This window comes from Myxine glutinosa, chromosome 1 (assembly GCF_964187855.1).
Source record: "Myxine glutinosa chromosome 1, kmMyxGlut1.1, whole genome shotgun sequence".
Lineage (NCBI taxonomy): Eukaryota > Metazoa > Chordata > Myxini > Myxiniformes > Myxinidae > Myxine > Myxine glutinosa.
Genome location: NC_136261.1, coordinates 356685427 through 356711116, shown reverse-complemented (window position 1 = coordinate 356711116; position 25690 = coordinate 356685427). Strand labels below are relative to the sequence as shown.

Here is a 25690-nt window from a genome sequence, read left to right as displayed (position 1 = left end):
CCTCCCCGTCGTCCACCCTCCTCCCCGTCGTCCACCCTCCCCCCCCCCACCCCGTCGTCCACCCTCCTCCCCCCCACCCCGTCGTCCACCCTCCTCCTCCCCACCCCATCGTCCACCCTCCTCCTCCCCACCCCATCGTCCACCCTCCTCCTCCCCACCCCATCGTCCACCCTCCTCCTCCCCACCCCATCGTCCACCCTCCTCCTCCCCACCCCATCGTCCACCCTCCTCCTCCCCACCCCATCGTCCACCCTCCTCCTCCCCACCCCATCGTCCACCCTCCTCCTCCCCACCCCATCGTCCATCCTCCTCCTCCCCACCCCATCGTCCATCCTCCTCCTCCCCACCCCATCGTCCATCCTCCTCCTCCCCACCCCATCGTCCATCCTCCTCCCCACCCCATCGTCCACCCTCTTCCTCCCCACCCCATCGTCCACCCTCCTCCTCCCCAACCCATCGTCCACCACCCACCACCCACCCTACCCCATCCTACCCCATCCCCTTTCTCTTAATTTCTTTCTCCTGATCTTAAAATTATTTTCCCTCCTGTCTCTCTCCATCTATAGATCTCTGTGTGAGTCCTCAGACGGTGCTTATGCTGAGGGTCGTTCTGGCCTTCTCGCTCCTCGCCCTGCTCTGCAGCCTGGCCGGCTTTCTTTTGGACATTCTCGGTCCCAAGCAGCCTGTCCTGAAGGTCACTCGACGATACGCGTTCCTCCACGTCCTCACAGGTTTGTCTTCCTGAATGGCCTACTCTACAACCTCATTTATGCCACTACTGTGGTTTTGTTTTGGGATTCACAGTCTAGGCTCATGGAAGAGTGAGGTAGAATGGCAACATCTATCTATAATTCCAGTAATCTCTGTGTGTATGTTTGTATGTTTGTATGTTTGTCTGTGACCGCTGTTTCTCGACAACCACGGGTCCGATATACTTGAAACTTGCCAGGTATATTGCTGGGGACCCGAGGATGTGCCTTTTCAAGGTTTCATATTAATCGGACAAGTAGTTACCGAGCTATGGCGATTTCTTTACCAAACTCCGCAAGCCGTTCGCTTTGGACCAAACCATTTCATGTAAATAGAGGGGGGGGATTGTCACCGTACTCGCAAGCCGTTCGCTTTGGACCAAACCATTTCATGTAAATAGAGGGGGGGGATTGTCACCGTACTCGCAAGCCGTTCGCTTTGGACCAAACCATTTCATGTAAATAGAGGGGGGGGATTGTCACCGTACTCGCAAGCCGTTCGCTTTGGACCAAACCATTTCATGTAAATAGAGGGGGGGGATTGTCACCGTACTCGCAGGCCGTTCGCTTTGGACCAAACCATTTCATGTAAATAGAGGGGGGGGATATAATTTTAGATATATATATAGTACGGGCATGCCCTAGTACAGGGTAATGAGGCAATGGTGCTTTAGCTGGGCACATACAAGTGAAGGGAAGATGGGAGGAAACGGTAACCTGCAAGTAAGAGGGCTGTTTGAGGTTAGGTAGGATTATTGGGGATATAAAAGTTTGTGGAATATGGAGGGGGAGGGGGGATAGTCATGTGAAGTGTTGATGTGCCACCTGCTTGAATTCCTTCAGGCGAGGGTGGGGTTGAACAATCTCGAGAAGGTAGTCCCACAGATGGGAGAAAAGAGGAGCATAGGAGTTGAGGTGGATTGCAAGGCTGATTTTTATTTATTTATTTATTATTAGCTCATCTGGAACGAAGTTCAGGGGAGGTTATACGATGGCGTGTCGTCCGTCAGTCCATAAACACTTGCAACTTCTTCTCCGAAACCACTGAAGGGATTGTGACCAAACTTGCCACAAATTGTATTTGTTGTGTTGTGACGAAAGTTTGTTCGCAGCATTTAAAAAAATCGGGGTGTAAGGGGGTTTACCGGGGGTCAAAGTGGATCCAAGTTTAACCTCCACAAAATAGGAATTTGCTTTCTTCTCTGAAACTACACACGCAATTTTGATGAAACTTTACCACAACCTTCACTACCCGTGAGGTACCAAAGTTTGTTCACGGCATTAAAAAAAAAACTACCCCTTTAGGGATCTACGGGGGGTTGCCCCCCCAAAATAGATATTTGCTTTCTTCTCAGAAACTACACACACAATTCTGATGAAACCACCACAACCTTCATCACCTGGGATGTATCAATGTTTGTTCAAGGCATTAGAAAAATTGGAATCTTAGGATGTCTATGGGGTTGGGGGAGGGGGTTTCCCCCCAAAATAGGTATTTTTTTGTTTGTTTAAAGTCTTATGATTATGTTGTATGATTCAACATGTTGCCCTGTCTTCTAGCAACCATTGAAATTGGTTTAAAATACTTTGTCAGTGCAATATACTGTTTATTCTACCAGGTGAGCGCCAGGGGTATTGCCCCTATGTTTTAAACCACGGGAGGGGTGGGAGGGTTACTTTAAACAGAAAAAGCTAAATCGGAGAGGCCACCGACCTGCATGAGATGAGACTTTAATCGGGTGTTAAACTTTGATTTCTTTTTTTTCTGTTCTCCAAATTTGGCGTTTTGTAAATTTATTCTCAGGTTAATTCACTTGTTTTTAATTCACCTGTATTTTTTTTTTTTCCCTAAATACGCACATTAAACCCGTTTACATCCTCAGTCCTTCACTGCGCCACAGCCGTGGGCTTCTGTTACTGGACCTCAGAACTCCTGTACACCCTTCAAGTCCAGCACAAGATGCATCGTGGCAGCCAAGTTAGTGTTTCCCAATTGGTTCCTTATTCTTCCGCATGTTTTGCTGACTCTTTGGTTTGGGGGGCCTAAAGTGATCAAGTAAGTGGAAAACAAAAAATGTGAAAAGGACTCCTTTTTCGGTTATTTTTCTGAAATAACCTAATAGAGTGGGTCCCGGTGTCCGGCCGTACGTACGTCCGTTAAGATTTGACTTAAACATCTACTCCTAACAAACTAGCCAACCGATATTGACCAAATTTGGTACGATGCATCAGGACAGTAAAGTGTCATGGAGTTGTGCTCCCCATCTGGATGTGCCCCCTATATAGGTGTTGAAAGGGGGCTTTTGTCCCAAATATTGGTGTGCCATTCAAAAATCTTCTTCTCAGAAACCGCTGGACAGATCCAGACCAAACTTGCCACGAGGCATCGGAACCATGCCCTAACCTTAAGTTATGCTCCACATGGTTGTATCTCCCCCCCGGGAATGGGGGCCACAGGCCCCATCCCCGAATCCCTCATTTTCACGTAAACATAATCTTCTCCACACCGACATGTGTGGTGCAGACCAAATTTGGTACAATACATCAGGACAGTAAAGTCTCATGGGGTTGTGCTCCCCATCCGGATTTGCCCCCATAAGAAGCTGAAAAGGGGGGGTTTCACCTCGAATTCATGTAATTTATTTAAAAACCACAGAAATCGTGGGGAAATAACCGTCAGTCCCCCACGGGGCTATTTTACATTTTGTTGTTCACAGAGCAATAGCTGCTGAGGAGAATGTAGCTGCAATATTGTGCTGCAACACCATATATCTAATATTTTGGAATTTCCGAACATTTATTTATATTATATATATTAGGAGCTCATGGTGCTGAATCTGCCAGGGTCAAATCCTAATAAACGATGTTGATTTGTCCATTATCCATTCATGGTACCTGTAATCCATGCAAGGGTACACTGTTCTATTGTTCGAGCGTGATACGTAATTTTGGAGCTGCCTGGATAGCCGAGAGGTATGCAATTCCCCTCTAAGCCATCGAGCCTGGGTTTGAATCTCGACCCAGCTATCAACTGTCATCCTGTCATCCTGGTATTTTGGGGCAAGGCTTGACATCAATGTGTGTCGTCCTTCGGATGGATGTTAGTCTGTGTCCCATCTGCCAGCATTAGTTGAGTTATGGTGGCCAATCGTCTGTATTTTTTTTTTTTGGCTTCATGTTTGATGAGAAACTTCCGAATTATTTATTGTTTCACCCAACATGCTTATTGTCACCGTCTTGAACTTTAGCACACGCATTCAAGCAGGAATCGACACGATTATTGGTATTGCTTTCCTGTGCTAGAAAGACGAATTCCCTCAATGTAATGCATTCATCTAACGTTTCTTCATAAACAAACGTAGAGGTTAAAATAAAACCTTCATCTTAAAAGGGTGAATAAATAAATAAATGGTGTTCCTCATTTGCGATAGCTTTTTTTTGTTGTTGTTGCTTTTTAACAAGTCCCTTTAAAATCCGACCAACGTTTGGCACTTGAAACGTAACTGGCAGCCATGTCGCTTTGCTTTCAGGTCTGGGTACATTTTGGCTTCAGCTTCTACCTTCTCGCCGCGGCAGGAGGCTGCTCCGTGCTCGCATCGGCCGCCAACCTCCTCCGCCATCACCCAGGCCCTGAGGAAGAGCAAGCTTTGAGGCTCCTGCAGAGCATGGAACAAGCCGATGAAGTCGATTTGCCACCAAGCACGACCCACGGTATTCCGTCGACCATCGGCCTGCCCCCTCCGCCGGCGTACGCTCCATAGCTGCAGACTCTCCGTTCACTTTCAACCCACCATTATGCCATCCTCGGCTATATGAAAATGGATATACTGTGCCTTTTCATCAACATTAATTTTTCTTTTTCTACATATTGTTACAAAAAAAAAAAAAAATTCTCTCATTCTCTTATCGGAGGACTTATGGATTTTTTCGTCCCTTTTCTTTCTGGCTGAAAAATGGAGTGAATGCCTCTGCCTTGGACTAGTTTACAAGGTTTATTATTCACAGTGCATACCCGATCGGGTGACGACCTCTTCCTTGGATGAAATTGCCGTACGCTGATTGAGGTATGCTAACCGCCATTTGAGGTATAAAATATCTCTTTTGCTCTGAGGAAGGGTTGACGCCCGAAACGTCAGCGTCTCGCTTGCTTCCCACGACAGTTAGCCGACCTCGAACAACGTCCCCGCTGATTCCATCCATCGTTCTCTCTGTCCGCCGGCGCAGATCGACACTAGCCTTCACCAGCAAGACTATCGACTGCTGTATTTTTTGGCGTAAAAGTCGATGTGGAATACAAGTCGAGGCGAATTCGACTACGGTAGTTCGGCAGTTTGTAAAACTGTCAGGTAGAACAATCGACGTGTCAATTCCTCCGTGACACTCAGAACACATCACGAGCTATTAATATTAATGAGCTGTTTTGTGCTTATTATTTGAATAAATTAGGAATGTAAATAGTTTTCCAACATGTTTGTTATCGGATGGATGTAGAGTATTTACAAACAAGCCACAGAATCATTATTAGCACTTCCTCGTAGCGCATCACCGACATTTTGGCGCAGTTCACGACTCCTTAATGAACATGAACACCTGACATTTTAATCACCTGACAATTGTTATACTAGAACATTTTAATCCACAAAAGAGCTTGCTCACTCTGAGCAGTGAGTTTTAAATTAACAATAATAAAATTGATTCAGGAGAGAAAAAAAATCACATTTTGCAAAAAAAAAAAAAAATTTATGCAATTTAAGGTCTTAAACCTTAGATATGTCATTTCTGATTATAATTCGAGGCCTGGATTTCCAGGGTGAAAAGTATGAACTTGTACGCCGAAAAATATGGTAGGCGTCGGAGAGGTGAGCCTTTTCAAGATTGTGCCGCCATAGTCAAGGTAACTGTCTCGGCAGCCCTATGCGTCTGAAGAAGCGAAAGGAGCGGCTCTTCTTCCTATCCTTCCTCTTCTTCTTACCCTTCTCTTCTTCTTAGCCCTCCGCCTCTTCTTATCCTTCCTCTTCTTATCCTTCCTCTACGTCTTCTTATCCTTTCTCTACTTCTTCTTATCCTTCCTCTTCTTCTTCTTCTTCTTCTTCTTCTACTTCTTCTATCAGGCTTAGAAATTATGCTTTTCTTGGTTCAAAGTGCAATTGCAATCGGTTGGATTTGAACAAACATACACAGCCATTGTTTCGTCTCAAAAGACAATACCTGCCTCTGGTTGGCTTGAGGTTCCTACGTCGTCACATGCGGCTTGTTAAACCAATGTAGGCTGTGCATTGGCAACTAGGATATATATTAACGAACAAATGAAATCATTACATTGCAACACAACAGCGATTCTTTTTATTTATTTTTTATTTTTTAGGCTATTATGTTTTTGATGGCTGTTTTTTTTTTGTTTGTTTTTTTGTAGTAACAAGCAGTTAGTGTTACTCTAGCGGTTTCGGTGACGTCCTCGGAAATGTGAAGTTCCAATTTGAGATCCTGTTCACCTTCACTGATTTGCCCAACCAGAAGGTGAGCAGTTGCAATGTGGTGCAAAAACGGTGTGGCCTTTCCCTGGCTCTGGGACTGTGCTCGAGTTAGCGTTGTAGGCTGATTGTAAATTACCTTGGGACCTTTACTTTACCTCTTCCCGCTGAATATAGAGCCTTAACCCCAGTTGTTCACTGGTGTTTTTTTGTGTGTGTGTGGGGGGGGGGGGGGGGGGGGGGGGAGGGCACGATATTATGTCTGTGCATGATTTGCATTTGATCTAGAGACGGAGAAAACAAAAATCTGTGTGTCTGCTTGCACGTTGCATAATGTACGCACGTGTAATCTGTCTGTTCTTACAGTTTGTGTGCTGTTAGTTCTCACAGGAAAAGGTGAGTATGTGAAGGTGTTTATTGCGTGTTGAACAAGGATGTACAACATCACCCTATTCTTTAGCCTGAACAAAATTTGGCCTCGAGATGGTTTTAACCTTATTGCATCTGCTTTTAAAGAAAGGCCTGCGCTTTGCCATCTTCTACTTTATAATCTTGGTATTGTTTTTATTTTCACTTGTACAAACAAAATGTATTGTTAAATAAAGTTGTGTATTCTGATTCGTAACTGGTCCTTGATTGTATGAACTGACGGTGAATCATTGCTTCGGATACGTGAAAGTCGATACATCGCCTCCAATGTATGGGGGCTAAGGTGTTTAAAAATTTGCCATTTTTTTGCGTATGTAATAAATGGAATGCCACAGGGTATATTTGTTGCACAAGTAAGTTTCTATTCGCAGGTTTATTATTTATTTGGCTATTGTATTATACAGTTGGGCTGGCAGGTTAGCCTCGAGGTGCACACACTCTCCTACCAAGCGCTCTTGCCTGGGTTCGAATCCTGACCCAGCTAGAAACTGTCATCCCGGTGTTTCACAGGTGGGGTGATTTATCAATGAGTGTGCCATCCCTCGGGTGGACTTTAAATTGGGGGTCCCGTCTCCTGGCAATAGTTGTTGAATGTTAAAGATTGTACGGTATCCTTCGCAAAGAGTGCGATCTATTGTCGGCCCCCTGAACAAAATCCAAATTCCTGCCTTGACTTGCTAAGTTGGAGTGGGAACCCAATAAGGATTGTAGCTCAGTAACTGCTTTGGCAGCACCAACACTGCATTTTCCATTACAGTTGAACCATTGCCAGGATCTCATATTGTGGAAAATGGCTGCTCATCTTACTATAATTCACCAAATGTCCGTCCGTCCGTTCGAAGGTACCGCAAAAACGGCTCGATCGATCGCAACGATATTTTGGGTTGGTATTCCTGGGAACCCTGGGAGTAAAATAGGCTATATTGCTTTTCCAAGTTTTCCAGTTTTTCCAAACACGATGGAATAATATTTACCGATATGAACAGTGATGTGGCTTTTGTTGAAATTCTACAAATACTGTTTATTCTATGTACCAGGAGAGAGTAGATCGACTCCTGACAAACTCTTCCGATATAAACGTGAGGCTCTGAAGTAACACGACAGCGTGTGCAAAGCGACTGAGAAACAGGTGAAGCGGCCGCTTCCGTGTTACAGATTCGGCTCGCACTCTTCACACACAAACGTGCGACTGAGAAAGACATGTAGCGGCCGCTTCCGTTTTGCAGAATTCAATCTTTTTTTCAAAATGGACGCCATGTACCGTTTAGATTTTGATGATTTGCGTGTGATATGATTCAACGGATGTTTATATGAATCGTTTAAAATAAAAAAAGTCAATTTCTGATATTTTGCCTTTTTATTTGGGCCTCCCAATTGAAGCCCTGCCCGTAGGGCGGGTACCGTTGTTAGTCTGTCAAATATGACATTGAATGTGATGCAACGCACATCGTTGTATCCAATGAGATTTGGTTAAAACTAAGTGTACAAAATCCTTCCTTTGCACACCTGAAGTCTTATCCACCTGTAAGACATTTATCCGCAGCTTGATGAAGTACTGCTCTCCCTTCTGGCCTGGCGCCCCTGCCTCACACCTTGCTCTGCTTGACACCGTGGAAACCAAGGACTTCAAGATCATTGGAATCTCTTATGCTGAAGCTGAGTCTATGGGCCTATCACTTTCCCATCGCAGACATGTCTGTGGTCTCTCTGTCGTCTACTGTCTATTTTCTGGTCTTGCACTCTCTGCTCTTTCCATGCTTTGTTTCCCCCAGTTCTCTGCAGGCCACACACGGTCCACTATCAACCCTCTCCGGGTGAAAATACCTAAATTCAGGATCACTGTTCACCTCCACCCATTCGTTCCTTTTTTTTTCTCCCCGCCTTTGGAACTAATTTACACATTCTCTTCAATCCTGTTCTTCCCTCCAGGTCTTTAAGGCAGCTGTTCACCACCATCTCAGCTCGACCCCAATCCAAAACGATGATCTTTTCTACCCCTGTTAACAGCCACACCCAAAGCCCACGTCCTTCCAAATTTCCAGTTTTTCCTTCCTAAGAGTTTGTTGGCGCTGAGGAAGCGCCTTTAGCGATTGACTTCCAGCCAGTGTAACGCTAATTCCTGTCACAGGAATTCTGAGATCATATAAGTGGGCGTGGCAGTTCCTGATTGGTTCGTGTTGGGGAACGCCTTCTCGCTGCCGACGTGACGTAAATTCGCGCACGCGCACTGGTGAAGCTTACTCGATCTTACTCGATCCCATATTACATGTACTTTCATTGCATACAAATTATACTTCCTCCTAGAAATTCCATGCCCGAACCTCAGCGCAATCCAAGAGGATTCACTTGTTCTCTATCCATCTTGTCCACCCCAATCTCTTCCTCTTTCCCCAAAGGGTTTAACTATATTCTGATTCGTAAATGGTCCTTGATTGAACGAACTGACAGTGTGAGTCATTGCATCTGATACGTGAAAGGCGATGCATCGCTGCAGTGGATGCGGAAGGAGCGGAAAACAAACCTGAAGTTTAACAGTACCTTGGCTCTGAATTTCCCATCAAACAAAATTGAAAATCATTCCAAACAGGAAACTCACTGTTTTTAAGGACATTATAAAGGACACAAACAACAGGGACGAATAACTAATTTAACATTAAATAAGGTGGTGTAAAAGATATATCAATGGTGGTAGACTGTGGAATTTATTTTTCTACGACCTCTAAAATCTTTATTTCATTTAAATTAAATTATATACTTGACTGTAGATTACAAACAGACTTTGTGTCACTTTAAAAAAAACCTTCCGTTTAGCAGTACTTCCACAAACTATGAGGCATTTAAAATCTCGACCAATCAAATTTGCTACTCGCAGACCCCGCCCAGGTCCTTGTTTTTCAAGACTGGGATGTGCTCTATGAACTCTAGTTACCTCCGCTAGCGAAGGTGGATGGAGGTTATGTTTCACCCGTCTGTCTGTTTGTTCGTGAACAATATATCAAAAAGTTGTACACAGATTCAGACGAAATTTGGCAGAGATGTAGCGTATGTGACAAGGACGAAATGATTAGATTTTGGTGAAGATCCGGATTCATGTCCGGCTACTAGAATTTTAAAATGATTTTTCGCCATTGGGAGATAGGGACAAAAACTATTCATAGCAGCATATCTGAAAAAGTTAGACGGATTTGGACGAAACTTGGTGGACCGGTTGGGTGTCTGACAAGGACAAATAGATTCGATTTTGGTGAAGATCTGAATATGGGTTCGGATATGAGAATTATTTCATTTTTTAAGTGATTCTTCACCATTGGGAGATAGGGCCAAAAACTATACATTGCGGGATATCTCAAAAAGTTATGGATGGATTTGGACGAAACTTGGTGGACATGTTGTACGTGTGACAAGGAAGAATCGATTCGATTTTGGTGAATATCTAGATCCAGCTGGTATTTTAAAGTGATTCTTCACCATTGAGTGATGTGGCCAAAAATGATATGTCAAAAAGTTGTGGACGGATGATTTTGATTAAATGTGATTCTGTATTGTGATTTTCTAGTCTACTCTGGGATACAAAACGTAAACTGTTCACCTGGCGGAAGTATGCTCTCTCCGAGTGCCGTTCTAGTTTTCCTTTTTAAATCTCCAGTTTGTCTGATTGAGCCTGAAAATGAAAAAAACAATAACTACCTTCCATATATCAAGGAATTATTCCACCGTGAAATCTACCCCATGTTTTTTGCCGCACCCTCAAGGTATGGTATATGCAGTACTAAATCATCACATTCTGCTTGTGGAGTGTGATTTGAAAACTTTCAAATTGGAAGCCAAGAAGTCAGAGCATCTTTTTAGATACTTCTTCTTCTTCTTTTTCGCTTCTTTTTTGAGCCTTCATTTGAGCTTTTATTGTTAAGTCAAGTCGGAGCATCTTTTTAGCCACTTCTTCATTTTATGTGTAATGGCGCTCTCAGAACTGCGAGGCTCTATATACGCCACGTACCCAACTTGAACATGGTAGCCATAATATGTTCCCCTAAAATTTTACAACGATTTCCTGCTCTATTTGAGGCTTCTTAGCACCGATTTATCAAGTCGGGGTACTTCTGCTTCAACAGACTTGTGATTCCCGGCACATCAGACACTTTGATCCCATCTCTCCATATTATATTCTGGAAAAGGCGCCGTCTGCATCCTTCGTAAAGCGGGCCTTTAAAAAATATGTGGATCTATTCTTTGAGCTCCCTGCGCGCTGCGATGTTCACAGTAACCCGTAGGGTGTCACCCTATTCTACGAAGGGCGGCATTTAGGCCACAGTGTCTGATTCTTCACCACAGAGACCGGAGAGACGAGACCTGATCTGTCCGGGCAAGCCTGCGAAGCTTAACTGGAGTCTGGAGGTACCACGCCTTGTAACAGAACCTTCCCTATTTTTAACCACTTGGATCTTTTGTGAGAGGTTTAGTAGTAACCTGACAGTCGCAACGATTTGGAACGGATTTCGCGAACGAAAACAAAACTAACGTTCCATAACGGGCGGTGTATAGACGGAGCGCTAGAACGACTGAGGTAATTCGTTCGTTATTGTTTCTTACATTTTTGCTGGTTTGCTGTATTAATTAGACTACCCGAGTTAATAAAAAAAAAGTTGCAGCTGCAAGTTAAAAGTGTTACTTTATTTAAATTACCAAGAGTTAAAACACGAATGGCCTGAGAATCGTCCCTTTAATTACTTTACGTCAGTTTATTATACGTATTGTGTTTGTCGTCTTTTAGTGTTACTATTTAAATGTACATTAATTTATTCGCATTTAGTGAAAGAAAACATTTTATACAAAAAAATTTCCCCCGTAATCGGAAGTGACGTTTTGGCGCCAAAATCGTCAAGGTAGGTGAAAGTGTTTTTGGACGATCTTGTCAGTGAATGAAATTGTTACAGAATTAACGGTAAACTTGTGTTATGAATGGAGATCTGTAAATTAACAGGATTCATATATGTCCGAAGAGGGTCGAATGAGTGATAAAAACGACCTGGAGGAGCAGTTATGGGAGTACAGATCGCCACGGAGGCGATTGCTGGAAAACGGAGACGCGGACAGCAGGAGAATCGGCCCGTCCGGTGGGAAACGGACGATACGCGGAAGAAATGAGAACTGGAGAGAAATCCGTTTGCAGACGGATATGGAATGCTGTAAAATGCTTCCGCCATCGCCCGGTTTCCCGACAACCCCCGCGAAGTCGATCGGAGTGGGCAACGCGCTGTCCCTGCTCCGGTCTCCATGCAAGACCGATCGGCCTGGAGGTAAGCGCGGCGGAAAGAGCCTCGGTCTTGGAGGCAAAACCACGAGCCAGCAGGTGCCTTCGAAGGCCTCACAACCTGCGAGGGTACGGGTTGAGAAAACTGGTGCAAAGGGTGCTTCTACAGGACGTGGTCGTAAGGTCAACCCTCGTGGCCACATTGGTGCCCCCTGTAGAAGCAAAATGTCGCGGGTCGGTCTCACCTCCAAATCACAGATGAAGCAGATGGACATTGGGGTCTTCTTTGGGCTCGCACCCAAGCTGGAGATGACTACCTCTCCTGGACTCGCACCCAAACTGGAGATGACCAGGTCTCCTGGACTCACACCCAAGCTGGAAATGACCACCTGTCCTGGACTCACACCCAAGCTGGAAATGACCACCTCTCCGAGTGTTCCCATGGTCTTGAATGAAGAGCAAGGGCCACATGGAGCGGAGGTCATGGACACAGTTCAGGCAGAAGGTTATTACTGCGATTCCAGTTCGGATGATGTTATTACCATTGCGGTGCCTGTGACTGTACTAACTATGCTGGTGTGCTCAGGGGTCGACGAGGTGACCGCACCCTTGGAAGCGAGTCTTTCATCAAGTAGGGGCCATCTTTGGGGCGGCCAGCGTCGAGCTGCCAAGTGCGAGCCGGGATTTCCGACCCAGGTGAAAAAGCCATCTTCGAGAGTGGTGCGGCAGTGTCCCTTCTACAAGAAGATTCCAGGTCTGTTGACCTCCGTGTGGACCCACTAACAACCATATCTGGATTTATTTGTGTGGCGTTTGCATCGAGCCCTGGCTCGTCATCTAGCCAGGAATGTAAACTAAAATCTCATGAAACCGTCCGCATGTCCTTGTAAATCTCATTGAAGGTTACATACATGTCGACCAATCTTGTCCACAATGTGATCCGCAAGTTCCACCATGAGCTTTGGGTCACTCGCTCTCAAACTCGAACACCATAATGTATTACTATTATTATTAGCAACTATCTTGGGGATGCCTCTGCCCTCTCCCCCGCCCCCCCCCCCCCTCCCCAAACGCGAGTCTGGAGCCAAATCTTCCCTACTGCCCGGATTTGTCAGGGCAGCATGGTCACAGTCAGGGTGCCGATTGGTCCTCATGGACCGGCCCTTTCCCTCTCTCTAACTCTTGTGGGCCTGACTTTGTGAAGTTCAGGATGTGGGGGTGGTTGGGAGGGGGACTCTGAGTCGCTCCTGGGAGAACAATTTGCTGTCTCCGTGCAGCGGGCTTGTTCAAGAGAACTTTCCAGGGCTATACAACAATCTTACGATAAATTCACCAAATGTCCGTCTGTCCGTCTGCTCCCAGGTACCGCAAAAACGGCTGAACCGATCACAACAATATTTTGGGTGGATAATCCTGGGACCCCCTGGAGTAAAATAGGCGACATTGTTTTTCCAATTTTTTTCCAATTTTCCAGTTTTTCCAAACATGATGGAATAATATTTACCGATATGAACAGTGATGTGGCATTTATTGAAATTCTACAAATACTGTTTAGATTTTGATGATTTGCGTGTGATATGATTTAACGGATGTTCATATAAATCGTTTAAAATAAAAAAGCCTTCAATTTCTGATATTTTGCCTTTTCATTTGGGCCTTCCAGTTGAAGCTCCGCCCATAGGGTGGGTACCGTTGCTAGTTATTAAAATTTCACGATCATCTTTCTAAACCAAAATTTTCCTTCAGTGGCTTTATCTTACTGCTAGCAAGGTACCTGTGCCCACACGGGCCCCCACGGGGAAGAGGTAACCGCGGTCGTGGAAAGAGGTTTTGAGTTTGGTTCTCATTTAATGACATGTCTTTGACCACAATGCAGATTCTTGTTTTCCCCGCTCGACTCAAACTGCTCTCTAAATGTAAATATTTGTGAACCAAGTTGTTGTTCTGTGCCAATTTGTGCCCCTTTCAATCTGAAATTGATTTGATTCCTGAAGGTTTCCTAGAGCACCAGTCATGATCGGTGTGTGATCCTCAGGAAGTCAAACTGGACTTTTCTCCACCAGTATTTTCCTTCACCGCTTATTTCACTTTTTCTGCTGTTGCAAAAGCAGTACCTCTTTTTGTGCCCGCACAGGTGGGAGGCCAAAGGTAAACAAACAATGCGGAAGCCACGAATGCTAAACCATGAACCAATAAATTCCACCTTCCTGTGCCACCTTCATTCGAACGTCAGGCATTGACAGCAGGTTCGTAAATGACTTGGACAAAAAACATACCCAGTCTGAATGTTGCGCTATCCAGTCAATGGTGAAACTGCAAATGGGGAATCCGCCGATGTCACAGATGGAAACCTTACGTCGTTACCTCAATCCGCTTTAAACTCGATATCTCTATATTTTAATTCCAAGCAGCATCATTCATCATTCCAATCACAAATTAATACGATGGTATTAATATATCAAAATATAATGTTAAATCACGATTTTATTGAGATATTAACAAATCGGTGAATCGTCGTCATCTTGTTCACTTCCTGATCGGCAGCAGCTCCATAACGATGGCATTTCAAAATCGTAATTGTATTGAGAAATTTATGAAACCTCCTACCTACCTTTGGACACCTGCTGGGACTCCAAAAGGTTCCACAGAAAGTTTGGCGGGATTTGCCCCAAAACTGAGGAAGTCCCGCTAAACTCCTGCTTTATTATATGGACTAGTGAGGTACCCGTGCTACGCATGGGTGGGAGGCCAGAAGCAAACAGAAAATGCAGAAATGGCGAATGCTAAAGCATGAAACCAATAAATTCCACATTCCTGTAGCACCTTCAGTCACACGTCAGACATGGACAGCAAGTTCGTGAAGGACTTCCATGAAAAACATACCCATTCGCAAACAAACGGGTACGTTCATGTATAGACACATTGTGGGTCCGTGACGAATCTGCATATGGCGATCCGCGAAGTTCACGTTTAGAAAGTAGAAACCATCACGGCATGTCGTCATTTACCTGAACTCGATATCTCTTTTTTCATTCCAAACAACATAACTCCAATCACAAATTAATCACAAAATAAACTTTTAACAACATTGTTAATGTTTCCTTCATTGTAAAAACTACCATGTCAACAGTTAAAAGGATTTTGAGCCGATAGGTGTTACGGCCTTGGCAAGATCGATGGAGACAGCGATCTGTTAGCGTATACACCGCCCAAATAGCTATGTGGAATTCTCTCATGTAGAGATTAAACTCACGTCGTTTGGACTTTGGCGTTTGAACTTTGGCCGACGTCATGATTTACTTTTAATGATGTTTATATACGAATCAAAAAGAAGATAATTGGTTTTGGGTCGTCCTTTCCGCATATCTCGTGGGATTTTGAGTTGGAGAGACGACCGTGATGGCGGGGAGGGGGTTGGCATTCTCTCAAGCAGGGATTCAACCCATGTCCTTATAAAAGGTCTTTGTCTGAGGTCATTGTTTTTAACTGTTTTCATTTGTCAGGTTGCGATCGGTGCAGTCGTTTGTGTGGTACCCGGGAAAATAACGTTATGCGGGAGTCCAAACCTGAAAATGCTGGAGGCCAAAGCTGAAATTGGAAAAACAATATAGCCTATTTTACTCCAGGTGATCCCAAGATTACCCACCCAAAATATCGTTACGATCGGTTCAGCCGTTTTTGCGGTACCTTCGAACGGACGGATGGACATTTGGTGAATTATGGTAAGATTAAGGGGAATGTATTTATTTTATCTATTTATTTATTGAGATTCGCCCCATACAAGGCTGAGAGCCACTGAATGTAAATGCCTACAAAGAAAGACAAGGGAAGAGGAGGAAAAAAAAATGACAAAACCTTCACCTCGTCCTGAAACAAGGAAACCTCTTCGCAGGACCACTATGCAGGAGGGGGTAACTCGGCCAGGTGGAAAAATTAATTTTCCTATCCCCATTGGGTGGTTTTTAGGAAACGCCATCTCTGTACAGCATGGCCGTTGGCTCTCGAAGGGAACTCATCCGCCCTTTGTCAGGTGTTGTTTTCACTCCTGGCAGGGTGTCAGTTACCCTCCCCACTAGCAAAACGTGCGAGGGTTGTCGGTTTAGTCCCCGATAACCGGACCATGAGTCAGGTAGCACTGGGTTGCATGTTACCAAGGATAAACGGATTAAGGGATGATTCCTTTCTTTGTGATGAGGTACATCTGTTATGGCATGTCCACTGCATTCTTTCAATGCTGACAAAGCTAGCACGTGAACCTTTTTCTATTTGGATTAGGAAATTTTGGGTGGTGCTGCATTTGTGCTTACTTAGTTGCCCTGAGGGCGTCAATGCGTTTCCCCCCTTGGTTTGGTTGCCCTGAGGGCACTACATAAAAAAACAACAACGATTTCATTAGAAAGTGGACTGTGCCATGCTGAATCCTGCGTGCGTGCGTAAGTGAAGGACCGCATTCGAATTTGGTGTGTGGGTGCAACCCACGTCAAAATCCAAGATGGCCGCCGCCATTTATGTCTGATGCCATGTATGTCTGAACCTTGTAACCTGCATATCTTTAAAAATAAGCGAAGTACCAACTTCTAATTTGGTGTGTGGGTGTATCTCGGCATAAGGACGAACGCTATTGAAAATTGGGTCGCCACGTCAAAATCCAAGATGGCCGCCGCCATGTATGTCTGAACCTTGTGAGATGAATATCTTGAAAAATAAGCGAAGTACCAACGTCTAATCTGGTGTGTGGGTGTATCTAGGCACAAGGAAGAACGCTGTTTAAAATCGGGTCGCCACGTCAAAAGCCAAGATGGCCGCCGCCATGTATGTCTGAAACGTGAGATGAATATCTTGAACAATAAGCAAAGTACCAACTTCTAATTTGGTGTGGGTGTATCTCGGCATAAGGAAGAACGCTATTGAAACTTGGGTCGCCACGTCAAAATCCAAGATGGCCGCCACCATATATATGTCTGAACCTTGTGAGCGAAATATCTTGAAAGATAAGCGAAGTACCAACTTCTAATCTGGTGTGTGGGTGTATCTAGGCACAAGCAAGAACGCTGTTTAAAATTGGGTCGCCACGTCAAAATCCAAGATGGCCCCCGCCATGTATGTCTGAACATTGTGAGATGAATATCTTGAAAAATAAGCGACGTACCAACTTCTAATCTGGTGTTTGGGTGTATCTCGGCATAAGGACGAACGCTATTGAAAATTGGGTCGCCACGTCAAAATCCAAGATGGCTGCCACGATGTATGTCCGACACTTGTGAGATGAATATCTTGAAAAATAAGCGAAGTACCAACTTCTAATTTGGTGTGTGGGTGTATCTCGGCATAAGGAAGAACGCTATTGAACATTCATTGGGTCGCCATGTATGTCCGAACCTTGTGAGATAAATATCTTGAAAAATAAGCGAAGTACCAACTTCTAATTTGGTGTGTGGGTGTATCTCGCCATAAGGAAGAACGCTTTTGACAATTGGGTCGCCACGTCAAAATCCAAGATGGTCGCCACCATATATATGTCTGAACCTTGTGAGCGAAATATCTCGAAAAATAAGCGAAGTACCAACTTCTAATCTGGTGTGTGGGTGTATCTAAGCACACGGAAGAACGCTGTTTAAAATTGGGTCGCCACGTCCAAATCCAAGATGGCCGCCGCCATGTATGTCTGAATCTTGTGAGAAGAATATCTTGAAAGATAAGCGAAGTACCAACTTCTAATTTGGTGTGTGGGTGTATCTCGGCATAAGGAAGACCGCTATTTTAAAGTGGGTCGCCACGTCAAAATCCAGGACGGCCGCCACCATATATATGTCTGAACCTTGTGAGCGAATTATCTTGAAAAATAAGCGAAGTACCTTCTGGTGTGTGGGTGTATCTCGGCATAAGGAAGAACGCTATTGAAAATTGGGTCGCCACGTCAAAATCCAAGATGGCCGCCTCCATGTATGTCTGACCCTTGTGAGCAAAATATCATATCATAGCATGTTTTCTGTGTGTTCCACTTTGTCAACTCACATCACTTCCCCGACGGGGGACCTAGGCGTAACGCTTGTTCTATTTGGATTAGGAAATTTTGGGTGGTGCTGCCTTTGTCTTTACTTAGTTGCCCTGAGGGCGTCAATGCGTTTCCCCCCTTGGTTTGGTTGCCCTGAGGGCACTACATTAAAAAACAACAACAACGATTTCATTAGAAAGTGGGCTGTGCCATGCTGAATCCTGCTGTGTACGGAGGAAGGTAAAAATGACCAATAGAAGGATGAGGAGTTTGTTTGATGTTAGGATTGAAGTCGTCTTTGTCATGATCATTGTCGAGACTTACTTTGGAAGCTTAGCACTACTCAAGTGGCACAGGGCCGAGTTTCGGCACAATCCAGCTTCCTGAACCTTGTACTCACTCATTTGGAGAATAAGGGAAACGCAACATGTATGAGCACACACATATTTCAATGTACTTTTTGTGGGTCCTTCGACATATTTGACTATCTCTTAGGTTACAGTATTGTTTGTGAGCTGAACACATGGACACAGGGGTGCCGCCAGGGATTTTGAGCCCCATGAAATGATATCACAATGGGCCCCTATGAAGCACGCGCGCACATTTTTGCCAGGAGGTTGAAACAATGCTTATATTTCTGCATACAGTATGGAATTCACTATTTGATGCAAGACTGATACCCACACAAGAAATGTGCTAAAGGCCAATAATTTTTAGGGCCCCTGTCAGTGCAGGGCCCTTGGAATCATCCTAACTTTTCCCCCCCCCTTACAGCGCCCCTGCATGGACACACACACACACACACACACACACACACACACACACACATACATACATACATACATACATACATACATACATACATACATACATACATACATACACACTTACACACATATACATGCATACTTGCACACGTACATACACACTTGCACAATATACACATTCATACATACATGCATGCATGCATACATACGAACACTTTTACACACATACACTTACACATTGGGTACAACACTTACACAATCCATATACATGCATACTTACACACATACATACACACTTACACAATATACACATACATGCATACTTACACACATACATACACACTTACACAATATACACATACATACAGACTTACACACATACATATATACTTACACACATATATACATGCATACTTACATACATACATACATACATACATACATACATACACACTTACACAATACACAAATACATACACACTTACACAATATACACATACATACATACATACTTACACACATATATAATATTGTTACGGTTTTGCCGCGCGACCCTCGTTCCCTTACCAAGGGGAGATTAAGCCCCTTGTTCTTTCTGGGTCGTCGCAACCGCGAGATTTGAGTCGCCACTCCCGGGCAGATGCAGGACAGGGTTTCGGGACAATTCTCGCACGTACCTAAATACCTACGCCGCCGCGAAAGTCTCGCACAAACCACGCGTAATTTGAGTACGTCCGAGCGGATGGCGTACCACGTGGTCCGTGCAGTTACCTTATTATTGGAACCCGATTAGAGCGATATAATTCGTACACGCTGTCAAAAGATGGAAGGGACAAAACGGTCGAATCAAAGAAATAACACATTTAATAATTATTATTTACAATGATTGGTAGAAGCAGAGACACAGGGCAGATCTTATACAGTCTTCGCATATTCTCCAGACAACGGGCCCATTCACACTCACAGGGGGAATGAAGGAAGGAAATGTTCATGCGCTGAACGCGCCAGCTCTGTTCAGGAACAGCTCGCCCGGCATGGCCCTCTGCGGTCACAGCACGTCCCTCGACGAAGGCAGGCAGACGGGAAGGATCCTTGCGGCACGTAGCTCGAACAAAGGCAGGCAGGCGAATATGCGCGTCTCTCGCCCGGCTCGGCGGTTCCTCACAGCGCGATTAATCAACGGCGCGCTTTCACCCTCGTAACTCAATAGAGGATCTGCCTCAAGCTCAACCGAGCGTTTAACTTGTAACTCAATTCAACACCGCGCACTCAGAACTGTTCAACAGAGGACCCCGGCTCATAACTTGTTCAGCGCTTCGAACCGATAACTCAAGCTCATCACTCAGCGCATGTCCTCGCACGGGCTTGCCTCATAACTGAGGTGGGGGCTTTGCGCAAAAGGGTTATATTGCCACGTCCTTAGCCCGCATCGAATGTTCCAAAACCACGCCTTTTTACGCAGTGCTAAGCCACTCCCTTCGAGCCCTGATTGGAGGCTCGTGCTTACCGTCACTCCTTCCCCGCCTTCCTTCGCCCTTGATCGACGTGTCCAGGCCTGCCTCGTGGCATTTCGCGCCAAAGCCAAAGTATCGAGGCAGCATAAGCATTGGAAGGAAACCTAACTCTCATTATTCTACTCAACGCAAAACTAACACAGGAAAAGGACTATGCTTACATTTACTATGAAATAACTGAACTATCGCGAGGCTACGTGTTGTAGTGTGACTGAACTATGAGGGGGAAATTAACCTTTATTGGTAAAAACACACAACTGCAACAATATATATACATACAGACTTACACACATACATACAAACTTACACAATATACACATGCATACATACTTACACACATGTATACATGCAGACTTACATACATACATACACACTTACACAATTTACACATACATGCATACATATACACTTCCACAATATAAACACACGTACATACATACATTATTTCATTCATTCTACCCTTTCATTCATTCATTCCCAACCCCTGTCTAATCAGTCTACCTTTGTAGGAACACGGTTCTCGGTGGATGCGTTTTCTTATGGGGATATCCCAGACTCTTCGGCCTACTTTCTCAGCCATTTTCACTCTGACCACTATGTGGGCCTTTCTCAGCGGTTCCATCACCGTCTGTACTGCAGCCAGGTAACTAACTTAGTTAAATGTTTTTTTGTGTTGTCCAGGGCATTTGCGTGTTGCTGATGCAAAAACCCATCCCCTGCACCTGTTTGTGTCCCCTACACCCCCCTTCCAATCCTTTTCTTTCTTGCAGCCTTCTTTCCCTCTTTACCTCAACTCCTCCCGTCTACTCCCCCCACTTTCCTTGGTACATATGTTGATAGGTCCTCAAGATTGATGCTTTATTTCTAAGACAAGTCATTTCCATTAGATTTTTTTTTTTTAAGTTCATTACCAAACCGCGACACGTGACTTTCCAGATGGCATGTTGAGATGAATCTGTGTGCGAGTTATTTTTCGATCGTATTATACAAGGAAAGTAATGGGAGACATAGGAGCAGGCCATTTGACCCATCATACCTGTAGTTTATCCATTTATTTATCTTCTCTGTATTTACTAACCCTATTCTCACCATTACCTTAATCTGATTCTTCTTTTTCGTTAACTGCCACAATTGGTCCCAGGTTGTTGTGGGGTTGGCCGGGGGAGGGGAAGTTTGGCTTTCACGAACATGCTGGCCAGGCCCGACATTACCATAAGGTTCGGGCAGGAATTTGTAATTGGGCCAGGGTGTCCGCGATAGCCCGCTTACTCAGACGGGAGATCCAGTTTAACGTCCATCTGAGGGACGGCATACACGTTGATGAATTACCCTGTTTGTGAAACACCGGGATGACTGTTTATAGCTGGGTCGAGATTCAAATCCAGCCTAGACAGCTTGGAGGTGAGTGTGCGTACCTCTAGGTCGAGGCCATCCTGCGAGCTACCTTGATCTGATTATACATCTATAACTCAACCTCTCTAAGGAGGGCATTTAGCCAGGGTACCAGCAAATGATGGCCTCGTCACACGATCTTTATTGTCCTCATTGTAAATGCAGATGGGGTAGTTGGCATCGCATCCTCGTCGAAAGATGAGGTACTGCACCCTGATTTTCGATGAGGAATCAAACCTAGATTAGACAGCCCATTCGTGAGCATGTTACCAACTGACCTGTCCTTCCGCCCCGTTTATTGATGTATTCGAGTTAAGAATCTTTGATGGATCAAGACGTACTAACATGACCCGGAACTGCTCATTTTATAAACATTTTCCGATTGGAGCTTATCCATGACCTGTTTTAATTTCCAGATCACAGGGAACCTGGTGAATCTTCGTCTGCGCGTGCCCGCTCAGTTTGTTCACACACTGCCTATGGATGAGCCATGTCAAGTGGATGGTGTGACCATCACACTTATTGAAGCCAACCAGTGAGTTATCTGACGAGGCTCATACTCTGAGCTTCCTTATTACCTCCGTGACTGAAGGTGGTCGGAGGTTATGTTTTCACCCATCTTTGTTTGTCTGTCTGTGAACAGGATATCAGGATATAAGAACAGGAACAAGATCGTGGAATGTTGTGGACAGATTCAGACAAAATTTAGAGGTTGGATATGTGACAAGGCCGAAATGATTAGATTTTGGTGAAGATCCGGATAGCCCTGTTGTTGGCTTAGCGGTTAGGGTGCCGGCTTGGGATCCTAGGATCCTGGGTTCGAATCCCAGTCGATCGCTGAATTAACGCCAGGGGGGTTGACTCAGCCTGTCATCCTTCCGAGGTCGGCAAATTGAGTACCAGCTTGCTGGGATGAATGATCCCGGTGTGTACCCCGGTTTAGAATAGGTACACCGTATCCCTGCACATCGTAAGAAGCGACTAAGGGTTGGCGTCAGGAAGGGCATCCGGCCATAAAACCATTGCCTCAAACAGGGAACCATGATTGTCATGGGGCCCGCAAGGCTAACCCCCGCTCTAGCGGGGAAAATGGCCTTAAAACGATCATTCATTCATTCATATTCATCCGGATACTATAATTTTTGAAGTGATTCTTCACCATTGAGAGATAGGGCCAAAACGATATATAGCAGGATATCTCAAAAAAAGTTGTGGATGGATTTGGACGAAACTTGGACATGTTGGGTGCGTGACGAGGACGAATTGTTTCAATTTCGGTGAAGATTCGAATCCGAATATGAGAATTTTTTTAAATTTTAAGTGAATCTTCACCATTGAGAAATTGGACAAAAATGATATATAGCATGATATTTAAAAAAAGTTGTGGATGAATTCTGACAACTTGGTGGATGAATTGGGTAGGTGACAAGAACAAGCCGATTCAATTTTGGAGGTCCACATCCGGCCTATCAGTGGGATGCAAAACGTAAACTGTTCAGCTTGGCTCTTCTGAGTGCTCTAGTTTTCATCTGGGCCAAGACGTGTGCTTTTGCTTGCCAAAAACCCCTGAAAATCTCAGGCTGCCTTTCGTTTGAGTATATCGATCTCAGATTTGTCTCTGGCTCTGGTTTCAGCTGCCCTGGCTCTGTAATGCTGCTGTTTGAACTGCCTGATCGTACGTGCCACCTACACACAGGAGATTTCAGAGCTTCACCTGCCATGGAGCATCATCCGTCTCTTGTGGGACGAGTTATTCAGACGCTCTTCCTTGACACCACGTAAGCTCAAGTTTTCTTCATTACCAACTTTTTTTTTTTAAACGTTGACAACACACCATTTTAAATTGTCCTTGTAATACATCGATTTATTTTGATTTCCTATCCTGATGGTCCTGTCTACTAGACACAGTTAAGTCTTTATGGCCGCTGACACTTGTAGGTAGCATTGTAACAGCTGACGCTCCATTTAACGTTTGGCAGCTCCGCTTTTCACAGACTGAAACTGAAGTGCGAAGTTCTATTTTAAATTTAATACATCATATCGTCTTTTTTTTTGGCATTAAAATTTGGGAATGCCACTCTTTATCACACGAAAGATAAACTGCACCAGAGTACAATCGCTTCATAATTTCCACCGAATTGTCATCCGCTGTTGAACCTGGTGTTGGCTTAGCGGTTAGGGTTCTGGCTTGGGATCCTGGGTACGAATCCCTGTCGATCGTTGAATTAACGCCAGGGGGGTTGACTCGGCCTGGCATCCTTCCGAGGTCGGCAAATTGAGTACCAGCTTGCTGGGATGAACGTGCCGGTGTGTGCCCCGGTTTAGAATAGGTACACCGTATCCCTGCATGTCGTAAGAAGCAACTAAATGGTTGGCATCAGGAAGGGCATCCGGCCATAAAAATATTGCCTCAAAAAGGGAACCATGATTGTCATGGGGCCCACAAGGCTAACCCCTGCTCTCACAGGGAAAAATGGCCTTAAAAAGGGCTGTTTGTTTTTGTTTTTTGTCATCCGGCCAATCGACGTGCCACACCATTGTACAGCTATCTTTCTTCAGGCAGTTGCACTTTGCCCAGTAATAGAGGTGTGGATCCAGCAATGACTCACCGACTGCCAAGCATGCAGAAACTCGTGCTTTGTATTGTGAAGGCTATTCCATGGAAAAAAAATAATTGGGAAACTCCATGTTTCCGTAACCGCAAAACAAGTGCATCGGTGTTCTTCAACAGCATAGACAGTGATAGGTCCAGGGGTCACAGCCTGAGAGTGAAGAAGAGGAGACTTGATGCCATAAGGCAGGGTTCTTTCACTCAGTAGTTAATGCATGGAATGGTCTCACTGGAAAGATACCGGCAGCAGAAATACTTTGGCAGAAAGATACTCGATGTTCTTCTTCAACACCTTGTCTTTTAGCTTGTGCAAACCCAAATTGAGACAACCCGTTCTGACGCATCGTTGGTTCAGATGCTGAAAACGATCGCTCGAGATGAAGTGAAATTTTGCTTGGCACAGGTTGAATCTTACTCATTATTCATCCGTTCCCTTCACATAGAACGTTCCCGAAAACCTACTTGCATGGGCACATAAACCCATGTGCCACGTAACTACATTATACAAATTGCTCGCCTCGGCTTTATAAACTCGAGCATCATGTACATGCGCTCCGCGGAGGTGGGTGGATACTTTGAAACCTGGTAGGTCTCCGTTCCACCTTCTCAAACCCGCTGATGCAGATACCAACAGCACACGTACACTCGCTCGGATCAAATTACTGTTAAAATTTTTTCATCGATCCACGAGGTCGTTTTGGACATCAAAGCATTGTTTTGTACACACACATGCAACATTGTAAGCATAAATGTTCAAGACGCCATAATGAGGTCGGGCAACCAAGTCATTAATTTGGTTGCCCGACACCAAACTTTGGTTGCGCCGGGCAACCGTTAATGTCGAGCCTTGGTGTAGCCACAGGCATGGTAGCACAGGCAGCCTAACAACTGCTGCTGAGAACAGGGAACCAAACCCATAGGTTGATAACGGCAGAGGGCCGCAAACGTGGGAATAAGGACATTGTATTCTTTGGAGATGAATCCACATTCAGTTAGTCATGACGAGCCATTTCAGGTCAAGACCGCAGGAAACCACACATTCTTTGAGTTGGAGAGGTAGTCGTGTCTTTGCCAATGTAACTAGCAGGTTGGCATCGATGCCCATGTGTCAAATCCTGCTCTGCTGTTCTTGCTTCTTTGTCCGTGCTCTTTGTCCTGAGTTTTGTTGACCGCCTTCCCCTATGGCCGGAAGTCGGAAAAAAGTAACTCCCATCCACAAGAAAGCCGTTTCAACTGCAGACCAGCATGCTTACTTCTAAATGTAAGGAAAGCCGTGGAATCCATCATTGCTGCCAATGTCAAGTCTTTCCTGGTTTCAAACATCCTGATCTCTGAGGACTAGTTTTGATTCCGTTCCAGTCGTCCTACTCTGGTCATGCTTCTGCTCCTCCCTCGGCAATGGTTTGGGTCATGGCGAATAAGGCCACCTTCATTCCTGCATTTTTGACTCCCTCCACTCACGTAGTCAATGTGATGCCATAAACAGAACCCTGGGGGCTGACAGGATGGCC

At 44.9% G+C, this 25690-nt stretch overlaps 1 protein-coding gene across 6 annotated transcripts in view; it reads left to right on the top strand.

The window, feature by feature from the left end:
- The window catches only part of TMEM127 (transmembrane protein 127), a 33353-nt gene that overhangs the window by 1664 nt on the left and 5999 nt on the right, over window positions 1-25690 (top strand). The window contains exons 3-8 of one of the 6 annotated variants that reach the window (XM_078769937.1): window positions 567-731; window positions 2633-2727; window positions 4280-4460; window positions 20686-20819; window positions 21985-22103; window positions 23203-23346. In XM_078769937.1, the coding sequence (XP_078626063.1) occupies window positions 567-731; window positions 2633-2727; window positions 4280-4460; window positions 20686-20819; window positions 21985-22103; window positions 23203-23346 (838 nt within the window). Of the gene's footprint in view, window positions 1-566; window positions 732-2632; window positions 2728-4279; window positions 5474-11113; window positions 11214-11475; window positions 12406-12486; window positions 12655-20685; window positions 20820-21984; window positions 22104-23202; window positions 23347-25690 lie in introns of those variants that run through there. The other 5 variants (XM_078769935.1, XM_068099091.2, XM_078769936.1 and 2 more) reach the window with 5 other exon arrangements.